The sequence below is a fragment of the Labrus bergylta genome, chromosome 14 (genome assembly GCF_963930695.1).
Source record: "Labrus bergylta chromosome 14, fLabBer1.1, whole genome shotgun sequence".
Classification (NCBI taxonomy): Eukaryota; Metazoa; Chordata; class Actinopteri; order Labriformes; family Labridae; genus Labrus; species Labrus bergylta.
The window spans coordinates 7,962,454-7,983,807 of record NC_089208.1 but is presented as its reverse complement, the minus strand read 5'-3'; the positions used below and the strand labels follow the sequence as shown (position 1 = coordinate 7,983,807).

Below are 21,354 nucleotides of genomic sequence, written 5' to 3'. Positions count from 1 at the left end.
GAGATAATAGAAATAAGATTTAATTTTGACCAATAACTGAAAGTGCAATCTTTTAGGACAGGCTTGGTTACAGGTGTATATCAGGTGTATATCAGGTGTATAACAGGTGTATAATCAGGTGTATAACAGGTGTATAACAGGTGTATAACAGGTGTATATCAGGTGTATAACAGGTGTATATCAGGTGTATAACAGGTGTATAATCAGGTGTATAACAGGTGTATATCAGGTGTATAACAGGTGTATGTGATGCAGTAATTCATTGTGTCTGGTTGTAATGACACTTAAACATGTTCCCACTATCTTCACGATGAATCAACATTTAACCCAGCTTCTTGTTGTCATGTTTCTGAAGACAGTGTTGCGCAACATGATCTGCAGCCGCTGCACACACACACACACACACACACACACACACACACACACACACACACACACACACACACACACACACACACAGAAACACACAGAAACACACACACACACACACAGAAACACACACACAAACACACACACACACAGAAACACACACACACCGAACACAAACACACACACACAGAAACACACACACACACACACACACACACACACACACACACACACACACACACACACACACACAGAAACACACAGAAACACACACACACACACACAGAAACACACACACAAACACACACACACACAGAAACACACACACACCGAACACAAACACACACACACAGAAACACACACACACCGAACACAAACACACACACACAGAAACACACAGAAACACACAGAAACACACACACACACACACACACACACACACACACACACACACACACACACACACACACACACACACAGCCTTTGCGGAAGCCAGAGGAGCCGAGGCGGCGCTAAATTAAATTAGCATACTAACTATTTAGCAGTGCGCGGATGTGGATGGACGGGTGAACGGAGCTGCAGCACAAACACACAGCTTCTACAGACAACACACCGCCGGTCCGGGCTCATTTTGTCTGGATCTTGCCGCAGTCCGCCTGCCGAGGAGATGGGGGACAAGGCGGGCACCAGGTAGGACGGCTAAGCTACAGATGCTAAAAAGCTAGTTAGCATCAGCTCTCGCGTACTTTGCTAAGCGTTAGCCGAGCTGATGCTGGCCCAGGAGAGGGAGTTTTGTGCAGCTCAGATTTACCAGCTTCATGACAATAACTTGACATAAACAGCGCCGAGTGGGCTCCGGGATCGTGACTTCATCTTTGCTGTGATGACCTCGTTCGCAGGAGGCGAAGTTAGCCCAGCAGGGTGGGGTTAGCTAACAGGACGCTGCTCACATATCTGTCAAATCTCTTTTCTCTACACCTAAATATCTGACCAATCATCAACACGAAATGTACATTATATACTCCACAAAACACACACAGCAGCATATTTTATGCAAAAACACGATTTAGTGTTGTGGGTAGGAATTCCCACGGTGCCTTTCCAACAAAATACGGCCGTGGTGGGCGGTATCGACAAGGGGGAATCAAGTGTTAAAACACCCGAGAATATTTAATCTGGTGATGCTTTATGGATGGCATCAAAGCCGATTTAAACACAGGACTTTAATTATTAAAGGAAACACACACACTTTCGTTTTTCTCCCCGATTTACAGGAGAAATGTTGAAAATGAATATATTCAAATGAAGTTTGGTGGGAGTGCGCTGGCTATCTGATGTTAGCCTGCTACTATTGAAGGGTTATTCGGGTGTTCAGATAATTACCTGTAAATGTATTTTGGTGAGTTTGGAGACTTGTTTTTGAATTTTTTCTCTCTTGTTGCATCTTTAAAATAAACGAGAATTGCTAAATTACAAAAAAAAACAACCCCAGTTTGAGTGAGCAGATAAACCGTGATAACAAACCTCGGTTTGTTTGTTTTTTTGACATATGAAGATGCTGTGTTGACTTCAATATTACACCTGCTGGATTGACTGATTGTCAGGTTTCCTCAGGGCTTCGGCGAGCTCTGTAAGGTTGTGAAAGCTCTCCATACTTTAGTTTACTTGTCTTTTTTAAAAAGGATTCAATCGCTGTTTAGTTAATGATCGATAGTATCTTTAAAAAACTATTTTATAAAACAGGTGCTTAGGAGAGGAATAAATCCATCAGCAATTGCAGGCAAAGTCCTGCACACTGTCTAAATTATAATTGTTGCTCAGTTTTGCCTGCAGTTTCTGATCATTTAAACAAGAAATGTCCAATTATTTTATGATACCTAAGGTTTATATTCTGATGATAGCCCTACTGTTTTTTTCTACATAAAGTGTGTTAGGATTGTTGTGTATCTGCAGATCCTGATCAGAATTATAAATCCTGTTTTCAGACTTCTGATCTGAGGTAAATCTACAAATGTTTCCCATCTGAATCAGCTCTTGGGGTTTAAAGGATTTTTCTTGTTTTCTGCCTTGTTTACATGTTTGTTTGTTTTCGGTGTATTGCAGCTGAGAAGGAGATTTCCTACAGTACAGCGCTGACTCAGCTTTAATCTGAGGCTATTTACGTCCTGCATATTTGTCATGTACATGCATACATAAACACGGGTTGGTGGGATTATCTGCACACCTCTTTGTTTACTTGCGGTGCGCTCAGGCTTTCTTCTCGTCTGCTTTTATAGTGACTGAACTTTACAATCAGGGCGTCCCTTCTTCTGTAACGGACACTGACATTTACTGAGATTTAAGTAAACAGACCTTCTCACTCCTGTCTGAACTCTCTCTCTCTGTCACTTCCTGTTAGGAAACAGGTGGGAAACAAGGGAGGAGAGGAAACGAGCAGGGGGAAAGACAAACACTAAGCAGAAAGTTGGACTTTTGAACATATAAACATGATATTGGATAGATTCAATGATCAGCTGCCCTCAATGATAAAACAACAACATATAACAGGGGAAAGTTCCTGACTGCTCCAGCTGATTTTTACATACAATTCCTCATTCATCTGTTGGAAAAGCTGCCATGAGGATGTCAAGAACCAGAATTTAAACTTTGATGTGATACGAATCAAACAATATCAAAACCTGTTTTCATACAACTGCAGCAGAAAGTGAAGCCATAGACACCCAACTTTGGGTCATTTCTTATTTTCAATTATCAAAAATTGCAGGCAAATTCATGCACTCACAAACGTTGCCAACGTAATTGAGCAATTTAGAGAGGTGACCTCATTCTCGTGATTAAAAATATGACCTGTAGTCATGAATCTGTAGTTTTTATTAAAGCTTTGGTACATTTTTGATATCATCAATCATTGAGTAGTGAAAACTGGATTGTCTTATATATTGAAAAGTATCTAAGTCTCTAAGCTGCATGTCTTAGTGAAGGGTGTTTCTTGTATAATGCTTACAACACTTCTTTTCATTCATTCATTATCTCACTTAATCTATTTTATTGTTTGGTCTTTTAAATGTCAGAAATTATTGAACAAATGTCCCTCAGGGTTTCCAGTCGTTCTCTGGCTCATGCAGTAGTCATCAGAGTTGTGTGTTGTTGTTTTAAATTGATACAACGTGCACAAAATGAAAACGTCCTCTTATGGGCTTATTATTTGTTTTTGCAGTGGAAGCCAACATGTTGTAGCAGCCAGCTACGAGCTAGCAGCAAGTATAGCATCCTCTGTGTTGTTGGTGTGAAGACACCCAGTGGACCAGCGACATTTGTTAGAGATTGCGTCACTGAAAGAAGAGAAATGATTGTAGAAGGCAATGGAGGGAGAGGAGGAGAACACCATTCCATTCAACTACTAATGATGTGTTTTGTGTTTGTCAGAAAGACGTTCACAGGAAGGTGAACCTGTTTGTTGTTAAAGTAACCGTGAATGTCCTCCTGTTGTACCTGCGGTTTGTGTGACCCAGTTTGATTTATCAAAGAAGCGACACGAAAAAACTGAAGCAAGTGCTCAGTGCTGAGGTATTAACAGAGTGACTTTAATCATTTCAGCTTTTTATCAAAGAAAAACATCAAGCTGACCACACAAATATAAAACTGTTCTGACTAAATGTAACCCACAGCCTAATGGCTTCATTATATCCAATTATTATTGAGTTACATTATTTAAACCTCGAGGGACTGCAACAACAAGCGGCTTCTTTGAATGACTAAGAACACTTGTGGTTTTGCTTCAGGCTAACCAGAGCTGCTTTTCTCTGTTTATGGATTTCTCTATAAAATAGTGAAAAATGTTGTGGGTTTTTTTCTCCCACGGTCCAATTAAAAGTAGCAAAGAAGCATGATTAAATTGTCTATAACTTAAAAGATATTCAGTTTATTGTTACATTTCACCATACCTTTTAAATTAGAGAGACTAGATCAAGATGTTTTGTTGGTTTTTTTTTTGTTTTGAAAATTGAGATTTATTGTCAAAGTAGTTGAACATTAATTATCTGTGTTAGTTCACTGCTAAAGCTCTAGTACATCTTGGTTTTATTGGAAAGACCACAAATACAGACGAGTTAGAATTCATAGAGGCATTTAATTAGAAGTTAAAAATTCCCATAAATCCTTCTGCTTTACTTTCCTGACGTTGCGTGATTGAAAGCCTTTGCCGTTCTCTCAGATGAACTTTATGTTTCCTCGTTGACCTCCAGTGTTTTTGTTGTTCTTGTTTACAGCAGCAGCAGGTTTAAACGGCTCATTGAGTTCTGTTCAAACCTGTCTGATGACTTCTGTGTACTTCCAGCCAGGTTTACCTGTATTATTTTTTATAATCATTGTTATTATAATGTCTCCATCGTTAAGCCGGTGATATAAATGTCAGCAAAATGAAAGAAAGGTTGGGCTAAACTATCATAATTAGAGCGATGTTTTGAGGGCGTGGAGTTTTCTGACGTCCTCTGCTGTGTTTTGGGTTGAGTTTCTACTTTTGTACCATTTGGGATGTAAAATAATGTGCATGAGACGTGCTTAAGGAGAAGTCCAGTACTTTAAACATGGGCCCTTTGTTTACATACGACACATATTGGTCCAGAAGATTTCTTAATCCTGCACCAGCAAAACAGACTCTGATGAATGCTGATCAAACTACCGCCTAAGTGTCTCATTTCGACTTCCGAGTGTCTTGACAACATTACAGAAAGGATCCTCACTACAGCTGAACGATGTATCGCTTTAACTTCCCGATCGTGATGTGTGCGTGCACAACGGTCACATCGCAGGAGGTGTGATGTCTGTAGAACGTAGTGCTTCCACTTTTGTGCTGCTGGGTGCAAACCAAAACCGCCAGTTTTCACGTTTAATAACATCTACAATAAGTCTGTCCGATATCACCTTGAAAAGTCAGAGAACTGACCACTGTGCATGCAGAGTCTGTGTCAACTACACCGGCATGACGCTGAAGGCAGACTCACAATCACAGATTTGCTGGTGCATGTTAATGCTGTGGCCACATACATAAACAGGGCGGATGTGCTGCTGATTTTTTTTTTTTTTTTTTTTTTTTTTTTTAACTTACACGTGCAGCGACCACGGTGAAGCGTTGTTTGAGTCACAGGCAGCTCAAGACGGTGCGCTTTAGTTTAATAAGAACTTACAATCACAGACTGGTCATTTAGACTAAACAAAACTATGAACATCATTACAAGTGGTTGAACAAGCAACACAATTACAAGCCAAATGTTTATTTATAAAGTTTATACAGTGTCACTCCACCTGTTCCCTCTCCACCTTTCCTCCTCCTGCTCCGTGTGGGTGTCAGAGGGCTGCACCCAGTAGGAGGGAGTTTAGATTTGAAATCAGAAAATGAAAAAAAAAACACATTTCCCAGAAAGATTCCCCCCCCCCAAAACCACTCTTTCACCATCTCATCACGACCACCAGACTCCAATGGGGAAAAACATAGTAATTTTGCCTCTCAGAACACCAACGTTTTCGTCTCAGACATTTGGTTTGTTTGTGTTATTTTGTGACTTTGGTGTTGAAAATGGCTAGCTTGGATCCAACAGTATATTGTTTATATTAAAAAAAAAAACAAGAGCAAACTTACTGAGCAAGGCAGGGATAGGTCAAAAACTCCTGTGTGCTGTTGTGTAAAATTAGAGGGTTTTGTCAATGGAGTCTGGTGTCTTTTAGGCGGTGTCGATTATAGAGTCTGACCGGGCCCTAGGCCAAAAATCAACTCTCCAACCAGCGTTCAGCAGGATAACAAGAGTGAGGTCTGTGGAGGTTTCCCACCGTCACTGCTGCTTTTGGACCCCTGAAGGGTCTGGGGCCCCAAGCAGTTGACTACCTTGCCTGTTGACAAGTAGCTTCTGCTTTGATGAGAGAGATGGAATTGCCATTTCTGGTTATAAAAAAAAAAAAAGTCATCTTCCTCTTTAACAAAAGTCCATCTCCTTTCTGTAATGTGTTCAGACAATCAGAATAATAACCTGAGCCTGTCGGTGACAAAATCAAGGGTTATGTTGCAGCCATTACAGCCCGTTTCACTGCTGCAGGCTGAAGAAATCTACCGGAGCACAAACGCCAGAAGTAATTGTACCTGTCAGTCATTCATCCCTGAAATATGTTACACAAAATCCCCTTTACATGTCATCAGGACTGACTGACCCAAATTAAAACCTGTTCTATGAGGAAGTGGAGTTTTCTTTCCTGCTCTGCTCTACTTTTGGGATTTTCTTTCCTTTTCCTGCTTTTGAATGTAAAAGAAGATTCACTGACTGTTTACTTGATAATGAGCCTCTTGAAGGTAGAGACCTGTTAATGTTGTGTGTGTGTGTGTGTGTGTGTGTGTGTGTGGGCGGACACTCGAGTGCTGCAGAGGAAGTGTAGAGAGGAAACAGTCAAGTGAACATGAGGAAGTGCCGTCGACATGAAGCGGGTCAGAGTCTGGGTTTCTCAGTCACTGTGTTCAGAGTGAAGTCCAATCGTCGGTCGTGTAACGTGTGTGATGTTCAACTTTGGTGTTGAAATGTTTGTTTGTTTGTTTTTTTTTAACTTTGGTGTTGAAATGTCTGATTCAGCATGAAGCCGTCCTGCTGGAGAGTTTCTCATCGACTGAACTGTGACTGAAAGGAAAGATGGTTTCCTGCTCTTTGATCTGCACTGAGAGATGTTTATATTTAACACAGGGTCGTGTCCTGTTGGAGTTCCCTGATGTGCAATAATCCATTTCGAAACATTTACAGTATTTAAACCATTTACACGTAAAGAGCTTGGGCTGAAACCGTTCATTAGTTTTTAACTTCAATGCGATACTGGTAGAAATCAAACCATGATACCTGTTTTGATACCACAGCGAACTCCAAGGTACCCAGGTATATTGGGTCATTTCTCTTGGGGTGTTAACAGTTCACAGAGATCAGGGTTTGGTTAATACCTCGGTTTCAGGGATACAGTTCTGTACGAGTGTTAGAACAGAGAATAGACAGTTTGTTCTATAAAGTTTATTTTGGATCTACTTTTGGTAGTTGGTACAGCCTGGAGTGTGTTAAACATGGAAACAAGGAAAGCTTAACGACAAAATTATGCAAAATAAACAGAAATAAAAAAACATCCATATGTGCCTTCAGGAGCCATCATGAATCCCTACCATTTATGATTTCACACAGTTGTCACATTGTTGTTAGTGAGTAGAGGCTGCAGGAAAAGATCACGGATTGGCGGATGTGCACACTGGATGGGATGTTGGTGTTTCATTCCCACCTGAAGCCGGGGTCCTCTACTGTTTGGTATGGGTACAAAGCCTTAAAGATATATTTACTTCAGTAATATCTCCCCCCTCCTCTCTACTTTTATATCCAGGTTTTGTTGTTGTTGGACACCTGTTATCTGTTGCCTAGCTACCACGATTGGCCCCTCTGGGTGATGCCTTCTTATATTCATTAGCGTGTTTCCAATGACAGTTCACACTGTGAACCTGAAGTTTACCCACGCAACTGCTTTAAAGAAGCAGGCAGATGTTCTAGCGGCGCTCTGTCATCTTGTTAGTTGCTCCCATATATTTGCTATATTACAAACGTTACAACGCAACCTAAGGAGGTGTGGATACCGCCATGTGTGACTAGCTTTCTCCACTCAGACGTATTGGTCGTATGACTGCATGCGCCAAACCATGACGTCCACGCCGTGATGGTTCTGTTGGGAAAAACAATTTGTTACAGGCCTGGCAATTTCAAAAAAATTGCAAGGAAACTCCTGCGCACCGTCTAAATTGCTCAAATATGTCGGCGATGTTTCAGCAACAAGATTTTCAAGATTTTCGATACTTCAATATTTTTTAACACCTCGTGTTTTAATGTGATGATAGAAAAGAAAAGTCCCAAAACTTTAAGAAACTACATCTTTTTTCAAAAGATTGGTGAGGAGGGAATCCATGTCAAATGGAACTGTCAAAAAACACAATGTGAGTCTTAAAGAAACAGGTTCTAAAAACACTGAATGAGAGACAGATATCTTTTACAACAGGGAGTAACTACAAAGCTTGAGTAACGTGTTAATAATTAACTGACAAAAAGGAGACAGATTCCTTTACAGCTGCAAATAATGATAATATATATCTAATAGAAAATAATATGTGCACTAAAGTTTAAGTCTCTGTAAAAACCTTTCCACATTTTATAACCTTTCAGTAACCTCTAAACTAGGAAAAAAAAAAAATTGCATATAAAAACAGTCCTCGAAGACATTTCTGTTGAATGAGATATATATATATATATAATCTTTATTCTTCGGTCTGTAACAACGTTAATGTGTCTTTTTAAAGATGCTATTTTCATACAAACAGTCTAAGGTCTTGTAATTCTGCAGCAGCTGGAACATTTTAAAACTGTTTTTTTCTCTTTTATGGGACAATAAAGTCACCACTAAAACCCCAAACAATTTAAATCATCTGTTGGATGAAAAAACAACAACAACAACAGCCGGACACAGAGCCGTGAAACTGACGTTGGTTCAGGTGCAGGTGAACGATCCATGTCACAGTAGGGCGGGACTTTCCACGGTCTGTTTACCTGCAGCATCCCTGCAGACCAGCTTACTGCAGGTGGATCAGAGGCTCGCCGCTCGCCGCTCGCTGCTATGATTTGTGTACCCGCCTGGAAAGTTTAGGAAGCAGCCAGTCGAGCGTGAAAAGTGTTTACAGCAACCGGCTGTTTTCTAGTCCAGAGTTTTCCCCCGTCGGACAATTCTGCCTCACATGACACACACACACACACACACACACACACACACACACACACACACACACACACACACACACACACACACACACACACACACACACACACACAGAGAATCAAACACCTGATTTTAAATACAGTCCTTTAGGAGCCGTCTCTCAAGTTTGCGTGCTGCTAAATCATCTGTAGGTTACCTTTTCAGTTGCACACAGAGCTGTAACTAATTTAAAAACATATTAACTACATTTTAATATTGAAGTATCTCTTAATGATTTTATTTTACAATTTTGAAAGAATAAAAACAAAGTTTGACCAACCTCTATTGACAAAAATGGAATGACACCTGAGCGTTTCTTGTGAATTCACTTTATTATATAACTTGTAAATATTTGTAAATGAGGATTTTACAATCAAGCATAAAGTTTTTGGTATTGTTTGATTTTTTTTTACTTGAATGGTGTTGAAGTTTGAATTCTGGTGACATGACCGTTCACTGCGTACAGTTTAAGTTAATTACAGTCTTGCGTCTGCTCCCACGGTTTGCAGACGGATATTTTTATACCGATGTAGTCGTTTTGTTTCTCACAGCTCAGGACGAAACTTGAGGGAAAGAGAATTGCCTTCATATTTCTCTTCACAGCTCCGAGCTAAAGGAACTAGTTCGACCAGTTTAAGGTTTCCTGTTTCCCAACAGAGCAATGGAGACATTATGCAAACACTTGGTCAGTTCAGACTTTGCTTGTCACATTTGCATCCTGTTGGAGGATTATTTCTGACATTTAAAACAGAAAACTCCAAGAATCAATTCAAGTGCTGCACCTTTTATTTTATTTGAAAAAAAGAAATGTGTGAAACGTAAAAGGATTTTAACCGTTTCTGTGTTAAAGGGATTTTAAAAAGTCAAACGCAGTCAAAGAGTTCAGCAGATATTTAAACTGACTGCACTCAGAGCTTTATGTATGGAAAGATGTCAATCATAACAATAGTTTCTATTTTCTGTCAGGATTGAAAAGAGTCATTGCCAACAACTAGTATTAACAAACACAAAGAGGTGAGCTGCTCCTAAGCTTGCACATGCTGCCTATTTTAACATGAATATTCAAACTTCCAGAGATTAATGTTTTTTTTTCGTTGTTGCTAGGATTCAGTAACTTATAGTACACAGAGCATTTTGTTCACAGGTCACAATCCTCCTGATTAACTGTTAAACATCAAACAGTCTGAGGATCAGTCTCCAGAGATCATCTTGCTCAAAACGAGCTCCGATTTCTGACGGAAAATAGAGAAACGTGAGGAATATTCAGCAGCGTTTTCAGACCCGAGTCCAGCAGCAGTCGGATATTTGAGAGTGATGCTGAAAGCCTCAACTGAAAACTGGTTCCACGTCAAATATATAGAAACACAGACACAACATACACTGTGAACAACGTTTTCTACATAAATGAGAGTTCATCAGGTAACGACAGGTAAACTGAGAATGTATAAAACCATCAAGATCTGTCATCAAGACCAATCATTAGAGTTCAGTAGCCTGATGAAGTGAGTTATAAATAATGTTTCAACCTGTTGGACTTTGGTTTAGGTAATCAGTATCTCCTGGCTTAGGGCAGAAGCTCAAACTAACCAATCAGAGGATGTCGAGGACACTAATGTCTCCAGCCTTAGCTGCAGCTCACCTACATGTCAGAAATGATGACTGCTTTGTCCAATCAACAATTTAACAATATTAAGGTCAGAAAACAAGCAAGTATTTACATTTCAGAAGCTGAACGGGTGAAACGTCAGCATTTTTGCTCGAATTATAAATGAATAATAAAATGAGGTAAGAATTGGACAGATGAATGATTTCAACTTTAAGTTTTCATGGATGAATACATTGATTGGTCTCATATAAATGAAAACGGGTATTATCTAAAAGCAGCTCTAACCTTGGAAGTCTTGTTTTGAGGCCAGTTCTTCTTTTGTTCAAACATTTCCAGTCTGAAGATTTGCTGCTTTTCTGCTGATCTGATTCAGACTTTCTTGCTGCTGTCTGGAGTTTTCATTCAGACTAACCACTGATTTATTTTTATTCTTGTTGAATGGCTGATTATTTTCTTCAAAGTCAGAGCTGAGCGACGTCTCTCTGAACTCCGTCAGCTCATTATTTAGCTGCAGCTGAAAACAGCACCAGTGATAAACGGCCAAAACCAGAGCCACAGAAAAGCCGTATATCAGTTTTAATGTGAGCTTTGAAGTGATCTAAATATAACTGTGGGGGTGTGGACAGGAAGCGGTCATCAGCTGGAAGGGAGCAGCACAAAGTTTCAGAGTGTGTTGGTGCTTGCAGAGTTTCTCCTGATCCTCCCAGCTGATCAATAACTTCAGCTTCAGGCCAGAGATGTAGTGAGGAGAGGAAACCGTGTGTGTGTCACTTCCTGTTCATGGTTGTGGTCGTTGGAGATGGTGATCGTATCACACCAGTGCTGTGAAACTGATTCTTCTCTAATGAAGCACAAAGGCTGCTAAAAAAACTTCAATTTTGGATTGTTTTGATACCAGAATTTTTAACTTTTATATGACACTAGTTCAAATCAGACTATATTGATATGTTTTGATACCATGGCAACGGAAACAGAAGTCCTAGACACACAATATTAAATAATTAGTTATTTTCAATGATCAGAAGGGGGAGGCAGACCCCGACACACTGTGGAAGTAGTCAAACACATTGAAACTTCAAGTGAAGACAGTATGCAGGGTTATTTAATGTTTCGCTCCTCCTTGGATACCATCAGTCATTAAAAGTTTCACCCTCGGCTTCGTCAGGGTTGCTATGGCGATGCACAGGTGTTTTTTTTAACGAGGCTGCAGCTGCACTGAATCCAATCAGCAGCCGGAGTGCTGATTAGTCTCCATACATTTATGTCTCCTAGTTGCTTTGCTCCAAAAAAATCGATATGGCAATATGTCGTCATGCACTCCTTGCAAATACATGTATCGATGCAGATAGTTTTAAATACCACAACATGCTTGGAATGACAATTATCATGACACAGAACTATTTTCCTACTTCAAGGGGAAGGTGAGGTTGAAAAATTAAAAATGTAACTGATAAAAACACAGAGGACAACTGAGACCAGCAACTCCTCCATAGCGTTCAGCTGGATGGGAGCGTGTAACGTCACATGATAGCTATGTAGGAGGAACCCTCTTTATTCCAATGACTTTAAAGGAGGCGACTGAGCCATGGTTTCTGTGTCTTCAGTGTCTAGGATTGGGCGATAAATCCAGTTTGAATTACAAATACAATTTTGTCAGCTATTGAAGAAAAACATCTTTTTCTAAAGGGATTAAAGAGGAACTGGATTCCAGAAATAGCTGTGTGCAAAAGGGGAAATCATGAAAAAATATAAAGTAGTCCAATTGTAATATGAACTTTGTAATGATGATGAGATCTACTGGTACATGTTGAACAGGTTCAAGGAAATGATGCATGGCCTCAATGCCGCCCCTCATACAGCTGGTACATCCGCTCTCAAAGTCAAAAGTTACCTGGAAAAGCTCATTAAAGGCGCACTCACATTAACCAGTCCGTACCGTGCCCAAGAGCACTTCACCCTCAAAAGTCCAGCTTGTTTGACTAGTGTGAGTTTTCCCAAGTCTTCAGCGCGGAACACTTCCTTAGGCCCGGCATGGACGTGCTTCTGCATGATACAGTTCACCAGCCAGAGCATTTCCATTGTTGAGTAAAGTTAAATCTGCCAACTGTCTAAAAAACATCCCCAAACTATTGTCCAGTGTTTTTTCAAGGTGTTATCTAGTATACGTGGATTATTATATATTGTTGCTTTAAAGCTCTGTGGTGACATCCCATAATAACCCCCACTCGATGTCTCTATAAGCACTTCCTCCTCGGCTTCCTGCTGTGGTGAAATAAACAGCGGTGTGTTTGAACTTCTGATATTTCCTCTGATTATTTACACAGAACATTCATGATTACTCACTGAGATGTTTCCCTTTTTTTAAATACGGTACATCTCTTCACTTCTTTGTTTATGGAGACACATTCAACCCACAAATGAAATGGATAAACTCATATGTTGCTTTTTCTTCTTCTTTTGTCTTCCCCTCTTTTTCTTCCTCTTTTCAAACCTCTCAGAGTTTTCAAGAAGTCGAGCCCCAACTGTAAGGTGAGTCAGCCCGTTTGTTTACACACTCTTACACACAGGGGGGGAAGTACTGCTCGCTCTGCTGTTGAAATGTTTCAATATAAAAACCTGTTTGGGCTCAAATATAATCAGAATAGACGTGATAATACAAAGAGAGAATAATTCTACCAGAATGAGTTCAGAAAAGATGAATACAATTCTATAAGAACTGACCTGCTGCTATAAACACTACAGCACCAACTATCTAATGATCTGCCGCTGAAAATAGTCCCCAACTACACTGAGCTGCTGTTTTGTGTTTTATAAACTCGTATAAATATAAAAATGTATATTTGTTATTTATTGAAATATTCTAAAAGCATTTAACTGATTTAGTAACGTAGCTTTAGCGTAGTGTTGATAACTCTGACTAACATTAAACTCTCTAAGCACAAAACTGTTGTTGTTAGTCATTTTTACATCACAGTGTACTAAAGCTGTTTTGTTTTGTATTTTTTTACAAATGGCACCAATCAATACCAGTTACCCTCATTTTAGACATCTACTTCTATTGATACATTTCTAATTGATGTCTATAGTAGTAATAGAGAAACAAACAGATGAACTTTATCGACTCTACAACAGGGATTGATCCTGGTTAATAATGAGGTCGGAGTGGCAGCTCCTTTCCTCCCTTGTTCATGTGCAGATGTAACAAATATGAACACTGACTCAGCACTTTTACAAGCAACTTAAACCATTCTAATAATTGTGTAGGAAGGCTAATTAATGATTAAAACCTTATCTATTTTACAGATGAATGTGCCCTGTTTAAAATGTGATAAAAAGCTCATGTGTTCATTTCAACAATTAGAGCAAAGATGGTAAATAGAATTAAGCCTGGGGGGTCCAGGGGTCCTCCCTCCTTACACTGTAATTCTTTATACTATTCTGTATTATGGTGACTTTTTGTGGATCAATTTGGCAAAAAAAAAAAAAAAAAACATTTTCTATTTATTTTTCTAAAAGGAACGTTATTTCATGTAAATAATACAGTTGTGGTTTGTCAAATTGAACTTTTATCAGATTTAAAGTGTAATTCACATGGAGTCTGATGATGAACATGACAGACACACAGAGAAGTTTACTTCTTCATCTCTTTTCTTACCTCACAGAAAGAATTCTACATCAGCCAGATTGTAACATACTTCACCTTTTTATTATTTTACTGCAGTTAGAAACAAGTTAAAACTAAGTTTTAACTTGTTTTTATCCGTTTATTATCAATGTTTTTTCTTATGTGATCATTCTACAACACATCGACATATCAAAGCTTTTTAGACGTGACAGCGCTGAATGTAAAATAAAAAGGTGTATTATACTCTGACGGTGCTGGAGCGAGAGGACAAGAGAGACAAAGAGAGCAGATAACTGAACCGGGCGCTGGGATTGTTTTTTGCAGGTGACAGTTTATCTTGGAAAGAGAGACTTTGTGGATCACCTGGACCATGTGGACCCTGTGGGTGAGTCAGAACATCTACATGTTTCTACATTTAAAGCGTTTGGTTTACTTAAGAGGTTTATTTGATTGGATGCTTTTTGCTGAAAAAGGAAACATTTAAAACCCTTTCTTAAAGTCCTGCAACGACGAGTGTCATAATTATTAATGAAAGAAATATTCTGCAGATTTTGTTGCATTTTATAAGTTTCATTGTACATAAAAGTATAGTCATCTGTCAAGTTCAGGTAGTTATTTGTTAAGATTAAGTGAAAGGACATTTAAATGATTTATGCATTAATTGATGTTTGAAACTACAACTACGTTCAGGTTTGTACAGAAACAGAGCAGAAATAATAGTACAACGAGCAGTAGAAGCAGATCTCTGGACTCTCTGGACTCTGGTTTTGTTTTTTTGTTTTTTTTGATGACTCGGCTGTTTCTCTTCCTTCTTGCTGACAGATGGAGTGATCCTCGTCGACCCCGAGTATCTGAAGGACAGAAAAGGTAGGGCAGCTACCTCATCTACATGAAAGTGTTTTTAAAAGTCAGTGTGAGGTCCAGGGACGGGCTCTGATGGATGCTTAACTTCAGGATCTGGTCCAAAAAAAAAAAAAAAATCTCTACAGCAAATTTCTACAGCACTAATACATTGACAAGACTCTGAAATGTTGAGCTGTATTTGTGGAATTAAGTCAGTGTCTCCTCCTCTGCATCCGTCTGCCTGTAATAGACATAAACCTCACTTTTACATCTTTATGAGAAGCCAAATGAAATGTCAGAATCTGCCAACCTGTGAGTTTGAATAAACAACATCTGGACCAAATGTCTCTCCTCCTCCTCCTCCTCCTCCTCCTCCTGTAGTCTTTGTCACTCTCACCTGTGCATTTCGTTACGGCCGTGAGGACCTGGACGTGCTCGGTCTGTCCTTCAGGAAGGACCTCTACATCTCCACCTTCCAGGTCAGAATCCAGTCCTCGTCTGACTTGAATCCACCTGAGGATGCTGCTCAGCTTTAGAACAAGATAAATATCAGCCTCTCATCTCCTCCTCTCTGTCTTTCTCTCAGGCGTTCCCTCCGGTTCCTGAGGAGCGTAAACCCAACAGCAGGTTGCAGGAGAGGCTGCTGAAGAAACTGGGCCAACATGCGCACCCTTTTTACTTCACTGTGAGTCTGCATGTCTCATTTCTTCACAGGAACTTTACCTAGCATTTCTCACATCACAACCAAGATGAACTATTATCTCCCTGTCCTGAAATAGTCCCTGTGTGTCTCTGTGTGCTGCAGCTGGTGTGTGCAGCCTGGTGCAAACATGAAACAGAATGGGAGGACTTAAGTTTCAGTATTGGGATGAAAGACGCATGTTTTTCTGATGTTTATTGATTGTAGTCAGCTCTCCAACAAGGCAAGACAACAGGTTACAAACAGAGGAATATATCACATAGAGAGAAACAAACTTGTATTTACTTCTTGTTTGATGTGAAAACATTTGAGAGTTTATGCAGGGTGTCTCCACTGCAGGAACTTTCCCAGATTTTGGACAAACTCAGGAACTACAACAGTTCTGATTACAGGAAACAGGAAGTGACTGTAGTTAACGAGGCACTGAGCGGCCGAGAGAGGGAGAAGAGAAATGAAACTTTACGTGCAGCTAGTTTCCTCTGGGTTTAAAGAAGGTTTTGGACTTTGAGAGAGGCATTTCTTTTTCTGTTTCCCTTTTCTTTAGTGTAATCATTGGGTCATTTAATACTCAAAGAACAGCCGCATAAAAAAACAAAATACATAAAGTATGACATCTACCGGTATGTAGTTTTGTGAAATAAACGATACCGTTGTTTTATGTTTCTTCAGACAAAATAACTAAAACATGGAACTCTAAAAAGGTCTTAAGGCTATTTTCACACATGCATAAAACTCCTGAATATTTCTTAGTTTCTGGAGTTAAATGCACCTGGGAACAGCTGTGAAGTTCATCTGCATAAACATTCACTTTATGCTAATGAAATGTTTTGTGTTTTTTTTTTACATCTTTTGTTTCATGACCAAAAATGTGTTTTTGTGGAATATTTTAATGTTTATATATATATATATAGATGTTTACATCACACAGGGGTTGAGTTAGGGGTTCAATCTTTAAGCACATATTAAAGCTGCTTCATACTTTTTCTGCTCACCTGTATTATGTTATTTTCCACTCGTTCATTGATACTGTTGATACGTCTGATAACACGTAACATTGATCTAGAGGCAAAAACTGTTTAATATTATAACTGTGGACTCTGATACTTTATCTGTATCTGAAAACAGCTGATTTTCCTTATGTCTTGCCTACATTTAGTCCCTGGGACTTTTTGGCCAAAAAGGACCACATAATGATGCAGAACTAGTTTTTTTTTTTTCAGCCGTTAGACTGAAGACGCAAGCTTTGATCACAGAGAAAACAAAGACTGAATAAAGAGTAAAGGTAAACCTGTTGAATGAACAAACTGTGTTTGATTTCAGATTCCTCAGAACCTCCCCTGTTCAGTCACTTTACAGCCCGGCCCAGAGGACACTGGGAAGGTAACAAATGCACACAAGCTACACTTAAACAGGAGATTGAGTCTTTGTGTGTTTTTAAGTTGAATAAGATTAAAGCATTAGTATCTGTAGTGTCAGGCTGTGTTGACTGATTCAGGCTCTCTCTCTCTCTCCCCCCCCCCCCCCTGCAGGCCTGCGGTGTCGACTTTGAGATCAGAGCTTTCTGTGCCAAGTCGATAGAAGAGAAGATTCACAAGAGGTGAGTTCACACCTGCAGAAGTCCTGTTGAGAGGGTTTGTGTGTGTTTGAATGAGACCACAGAGGGTCTGAAACATGACACTCACACACAGTTTCATCATGAACACATCTGAATCTAAAACAGTTTAGTCTAATAATTCAGTTTTAATCATAAAAGCCTAGCCAGGGACAGGGGTTTCAAATTAGCCAAGGCTTGAAACTTTTATGCATGACATTGACTTTGTATTTAACTTGTGAAGCAATGTTTACTGCATGTGTCCCTGTTAAATAAACAAGTAATGAATCAATCTGAAAAATCACGAGGTTTTAAACTTTGTTAATATCCTGAGCCTGTCAAAGGTTTATAGTTCTGATCAGAGCGAATTATTTACTTTTTCGGCATTTTTTTCTTGTATTTCTTTGTTTTGTGGCCTCTGAGGTTCGAGGATTTGTAGTTTTTCATTGTCCTATTTGAAAAAATAATTAAATAAATTAAGTTTTGTTTTTGTTTTTTTTGTTTTTTTACAGTGGAACCAAACTAGAGTGTGACATTAATACATTTTTGTTTGTTATTTTTGACATTTATAAACTAAAAATGAATAGAGAAAATAACGACCAGAAAAACTGATTTGGAAGTGAATTGTCAGATGTGACCTTAGTTCTTGTTTCAGTTTTAGCAGTCAGACTCGAATCACAAACTGATGAAATGATCTTCCTATAACCTAGTGAATTGAGTCAAATGTTCTTTAGAACAGAGAAAAACTGTTTTTCAGTGAGTTTAAATAAACTTAAAACAGGGTTCATTGGCCCTCACTTAACAATCTGGTGTACAAACCAGCGCAGGTATGGGTGTAGAGATCATCGCACGACAAGGTCCACGTGGGACCTATGAAACGTGCATATCTGGCTGATCACATCAACACCCGGTCATGCGTATGCTAAGTGTGGCGCCTGGAAACGATCGTCATTTAAATACCACGCCCCTATATATTCACGGCTCAGCTGTCCTCGCAGCTGGAGATACTTAATACGGAAAAGAAGAGAAACGAGATATGACCTGAGTGACACCATAACAGAGACAAGTAAAGAGGAATAACATTGTGTTGTCTGGCAGCCTGAAATGTTGGATTAAAGCTCTGTGATATGTTGATATGATGTGATATTAAAAAAACCTGGTCAGACCAAACGATCGCGACAATGTATCCTAGTGTAGCGGGTCTTAAAAGAAGCAGCACCCGGACCGGAGGACGCCAGCCGTGGCTTCCTTCATCGGTTCAGCCTCAATATCAGACACAAGTGGTGCAGGCGAACCTGCATCTGTGTTGGATAACGTCGGCTGCACAAATCGGCTCCGTGCTCGCCATTAATGAGACTTTAAAGATTTATTTTTTGGGCTTTTCGTGCCTTTAATGCAGAGATAGGACAGTGGATAGAGTCGGAAACCAGGGAGAGAGAGCGGGGAATGGCATGCAGAAAGGGGCCACGGGTGGAGGCGAGAGTCTCAACACATGGGACGCGCGCCCTAACCATTGCGCCACCAGCGCGCCCCCATTAATGAGGCTTTAAAAGAGAAGAGAAACCTGAAACGTCCTGCATCACATGAATGAAGTGTTTGACCAAACGCTGTGCAATGTGCACTTCTCATCCGATTAGCCTTCTTTCCAAACAGAAGAATTTAACACAAGAAGGTCCTGACTCCGTCTTACAGCCCATGGATTTCTTTATTTGTTATTATGTCACATGTAGTCTCTGGCCTATGTGCGTCTGCTGTGCGCAATTACGCACGTGGCACATCAGCGTATTTATTATTCTAATCTCCGGACATACCGATTAGTTATGAGCTAATGTTCTGTATTCCTAAATATTTCATATTTCAGTGGCTAAAAGTTGTATTTAGTATCTCTGGAAGTTTTTATGTCCTTTTTAAATGAACTGTTTGTAGTTTTTCTGTTTTAATTTGTCTCAGTATTTTCTGCAGCGTGAATGTTTAGCATGTACTAATTACCGAAAGCAGCCTCTCTAATCTTTAAAAAAAAAAAAAAAGTAAATTGATTAAACAAACATAATATGTAAAAAAAATCATAAAATGTAAAAAAAATACATAAAATATAACACAGCTCCACACATCACCCGACAGCTCGCGCTGCTCAACATTATTTAAAAAGCAATGTAGCCTACAGAGATCATTAGAGGTGAAGCGTAATATAAAATACATTTTAGATATCTTATCTAACAGTAAATCTGTGAACCTCTATCTATCCATCTTAACAAGCACTGTTATAGTATGATATGATTCTCCAACAGACACATTCGCTGCACACTGAGTTGAAAACGTGCGTACACGAACTGAGACCTGTCGTGAGATTTGAGCGTAACCCTCCGCTCACGTCCAAATTGATAAGTGCCGAACTTTGCGTGGAAATGACCGTACACCCATTTTTCAGCCGTACGTACGTTTGATAAGTGAGGGCCAGTATGAATATAGATATAGATGAGGTGGTTTAAGCAGGTTTAAACTAGACTAAACTTTAGAGTTTGACTGATTTGAACCAGAAAGAAATTCAGTGATTTGAGTTTAAACTGTTCTGAATTGGATTTTAAACCCGTTTATAAAAAATGATATGGACTGATTTAAACACATGTATATGGTGTTAAGAGGTTTCACACCACATGTGGAATGTGTATGAAGTGTCGTTTGTTTTTCAGAAACTCAGTGCGTCTGGTGATCAGGAAGGTTCAGTACGCTCCAGAGAAACCCGGTCCTCAGCCCATGGTGGAGACGACCCGAAACTTCCTGATGTCTGACAGATCCCTACACCTGGAGGCGTCTCTGGACAAAGAGGTACACACACACACACACACACAGGGATAGCTGTATGATCACCTCTGTACTTTGAAATGAACACATTCTCCTTAAAACATGTTTTGATAACACTAATAAATATTTTTCTCTCCCATGATGCTTTGCGTGTAGCTGTATTATCACGGAGAGCCCATCAGCGTCAACGTTCACGTCACCAACAACTCCACCAAGACGGTCAAAAGAGTCAAGATCTCAGGTAAATAATTCTTCTTCCTCTTTCTGCTTCTTCTTTCTTTCTCCTCCTTTTGTTTTCTTTTTTACTCTGAGACGGTTTGATGAAAACATCTTGAGTATTAGCTCCACCTGCTGTTTGTTTTCATCATTTTCACAACCAGCGACAGGCAGTATAATCTCTGGATTTTTGGTTTGAATGTGTTTTTTTTTCTCTCTCATTTAGATTCAAACCTGATGAATGATTTCTGTTTTTGATTCTTTGATTTAAAAAATAAAATAAAAAAAATACTGTTGTTAGATGTCTTGAATTTTAACTTTGTCTCTGTGTCTGCAGTGCGTCAGTATGCAGACATCTGCCTGTTCAGCACTGCCCAGTACAAATGTCCAGTGGCCCAACAGGAGGCAGAGTAAGTCCCAGTGTAATGTCTCCCAGAAATCCCAGTAGAAAAATCTCCACCTGTGGTTTTCATGGAGGTCTTAACCTAGTTCAATATTTATTGGTTAAAATCATGGATCAACAGAACTCTGCTTATGAGGAATTCTACAGACATTTTTATATACTGGAGTGATATTTATATAAATTAGTTTTAGTTATTTAAACTGGTTTTAACTGATTTTAAACAACAATAATGGTTTACAACTGTTCAAACTAACAATAAATGACTTTAAACTAGAGGTAAACTGGGTTTAAACCAGTTTGAACTGGTCGAAAAAGGGGCTTAAAGAAGTGATAGTTCAGAGTGAGTTTAAAGTGGGTATCTGATTTGATTAAGGTCAAAGCCTCTCCAAAC

General features: G+C 39.4%; 1 protein-coding gene across 5 annotated transcripts in view; it reads left to right on the top strand.

Annotated features, from left to right (window-relative positions):
* The first annotated feature begins 712 nt into the window (after positions 1-712).
* LOC109995255 (arrestin red cell) overlaps positions 713-21,354 on the top strand; it is a 29,613-nt gene continuing 8,971 nt past the window's right edge. The window contains exons 1-11 of one of the 5 annotated variants that reach the window (XM_020648917.3): positions 713-1,059; positions 13,282-13,312; positions 14,733-14,793; positions 15,231-15,275; positions 15,633-15,730; positions 15,838-15,936; positions 17,272-17,331; positions 17,481-17,548; positions 20,233-20,368; positions 20,501-20,585; positions 20,898-20,970. In XM_020648917.3, the coding sequence (XP_020504573.1) occupies positions 1,037-1,059; positions 13,282-13,312; positions 14,733-14,793; positions 15,231-15,275; positions 15,633-15,730; positions 15,838-15,936; positions 17,272-17,331; positions 17,481-17,548; positions 20,233-20,368; positions 20,501-20,585; positions 20,898-20,970 (779 nt within the window). In that variant the 5' untranslated portion in view covers positions 713-1,036. The remainder of the gene's footprint in view (positions 1,060-13,281; positions 13,313-14,732; positions 14,794-15,230; positions 15,276-15,632; positions 15,731-15,837; positions 15,937-17,271; positions 17,332-17,480; positions 17,549-20,232; positions 20,369-20,500; positions 20,586-20,897; positions 20,971-21,354) is intronic. The other 4 variants (XM_020648920.3, XM_020648919.3, XM_020648916.3 and 1 more) reach the window with 4 other exon arrangements.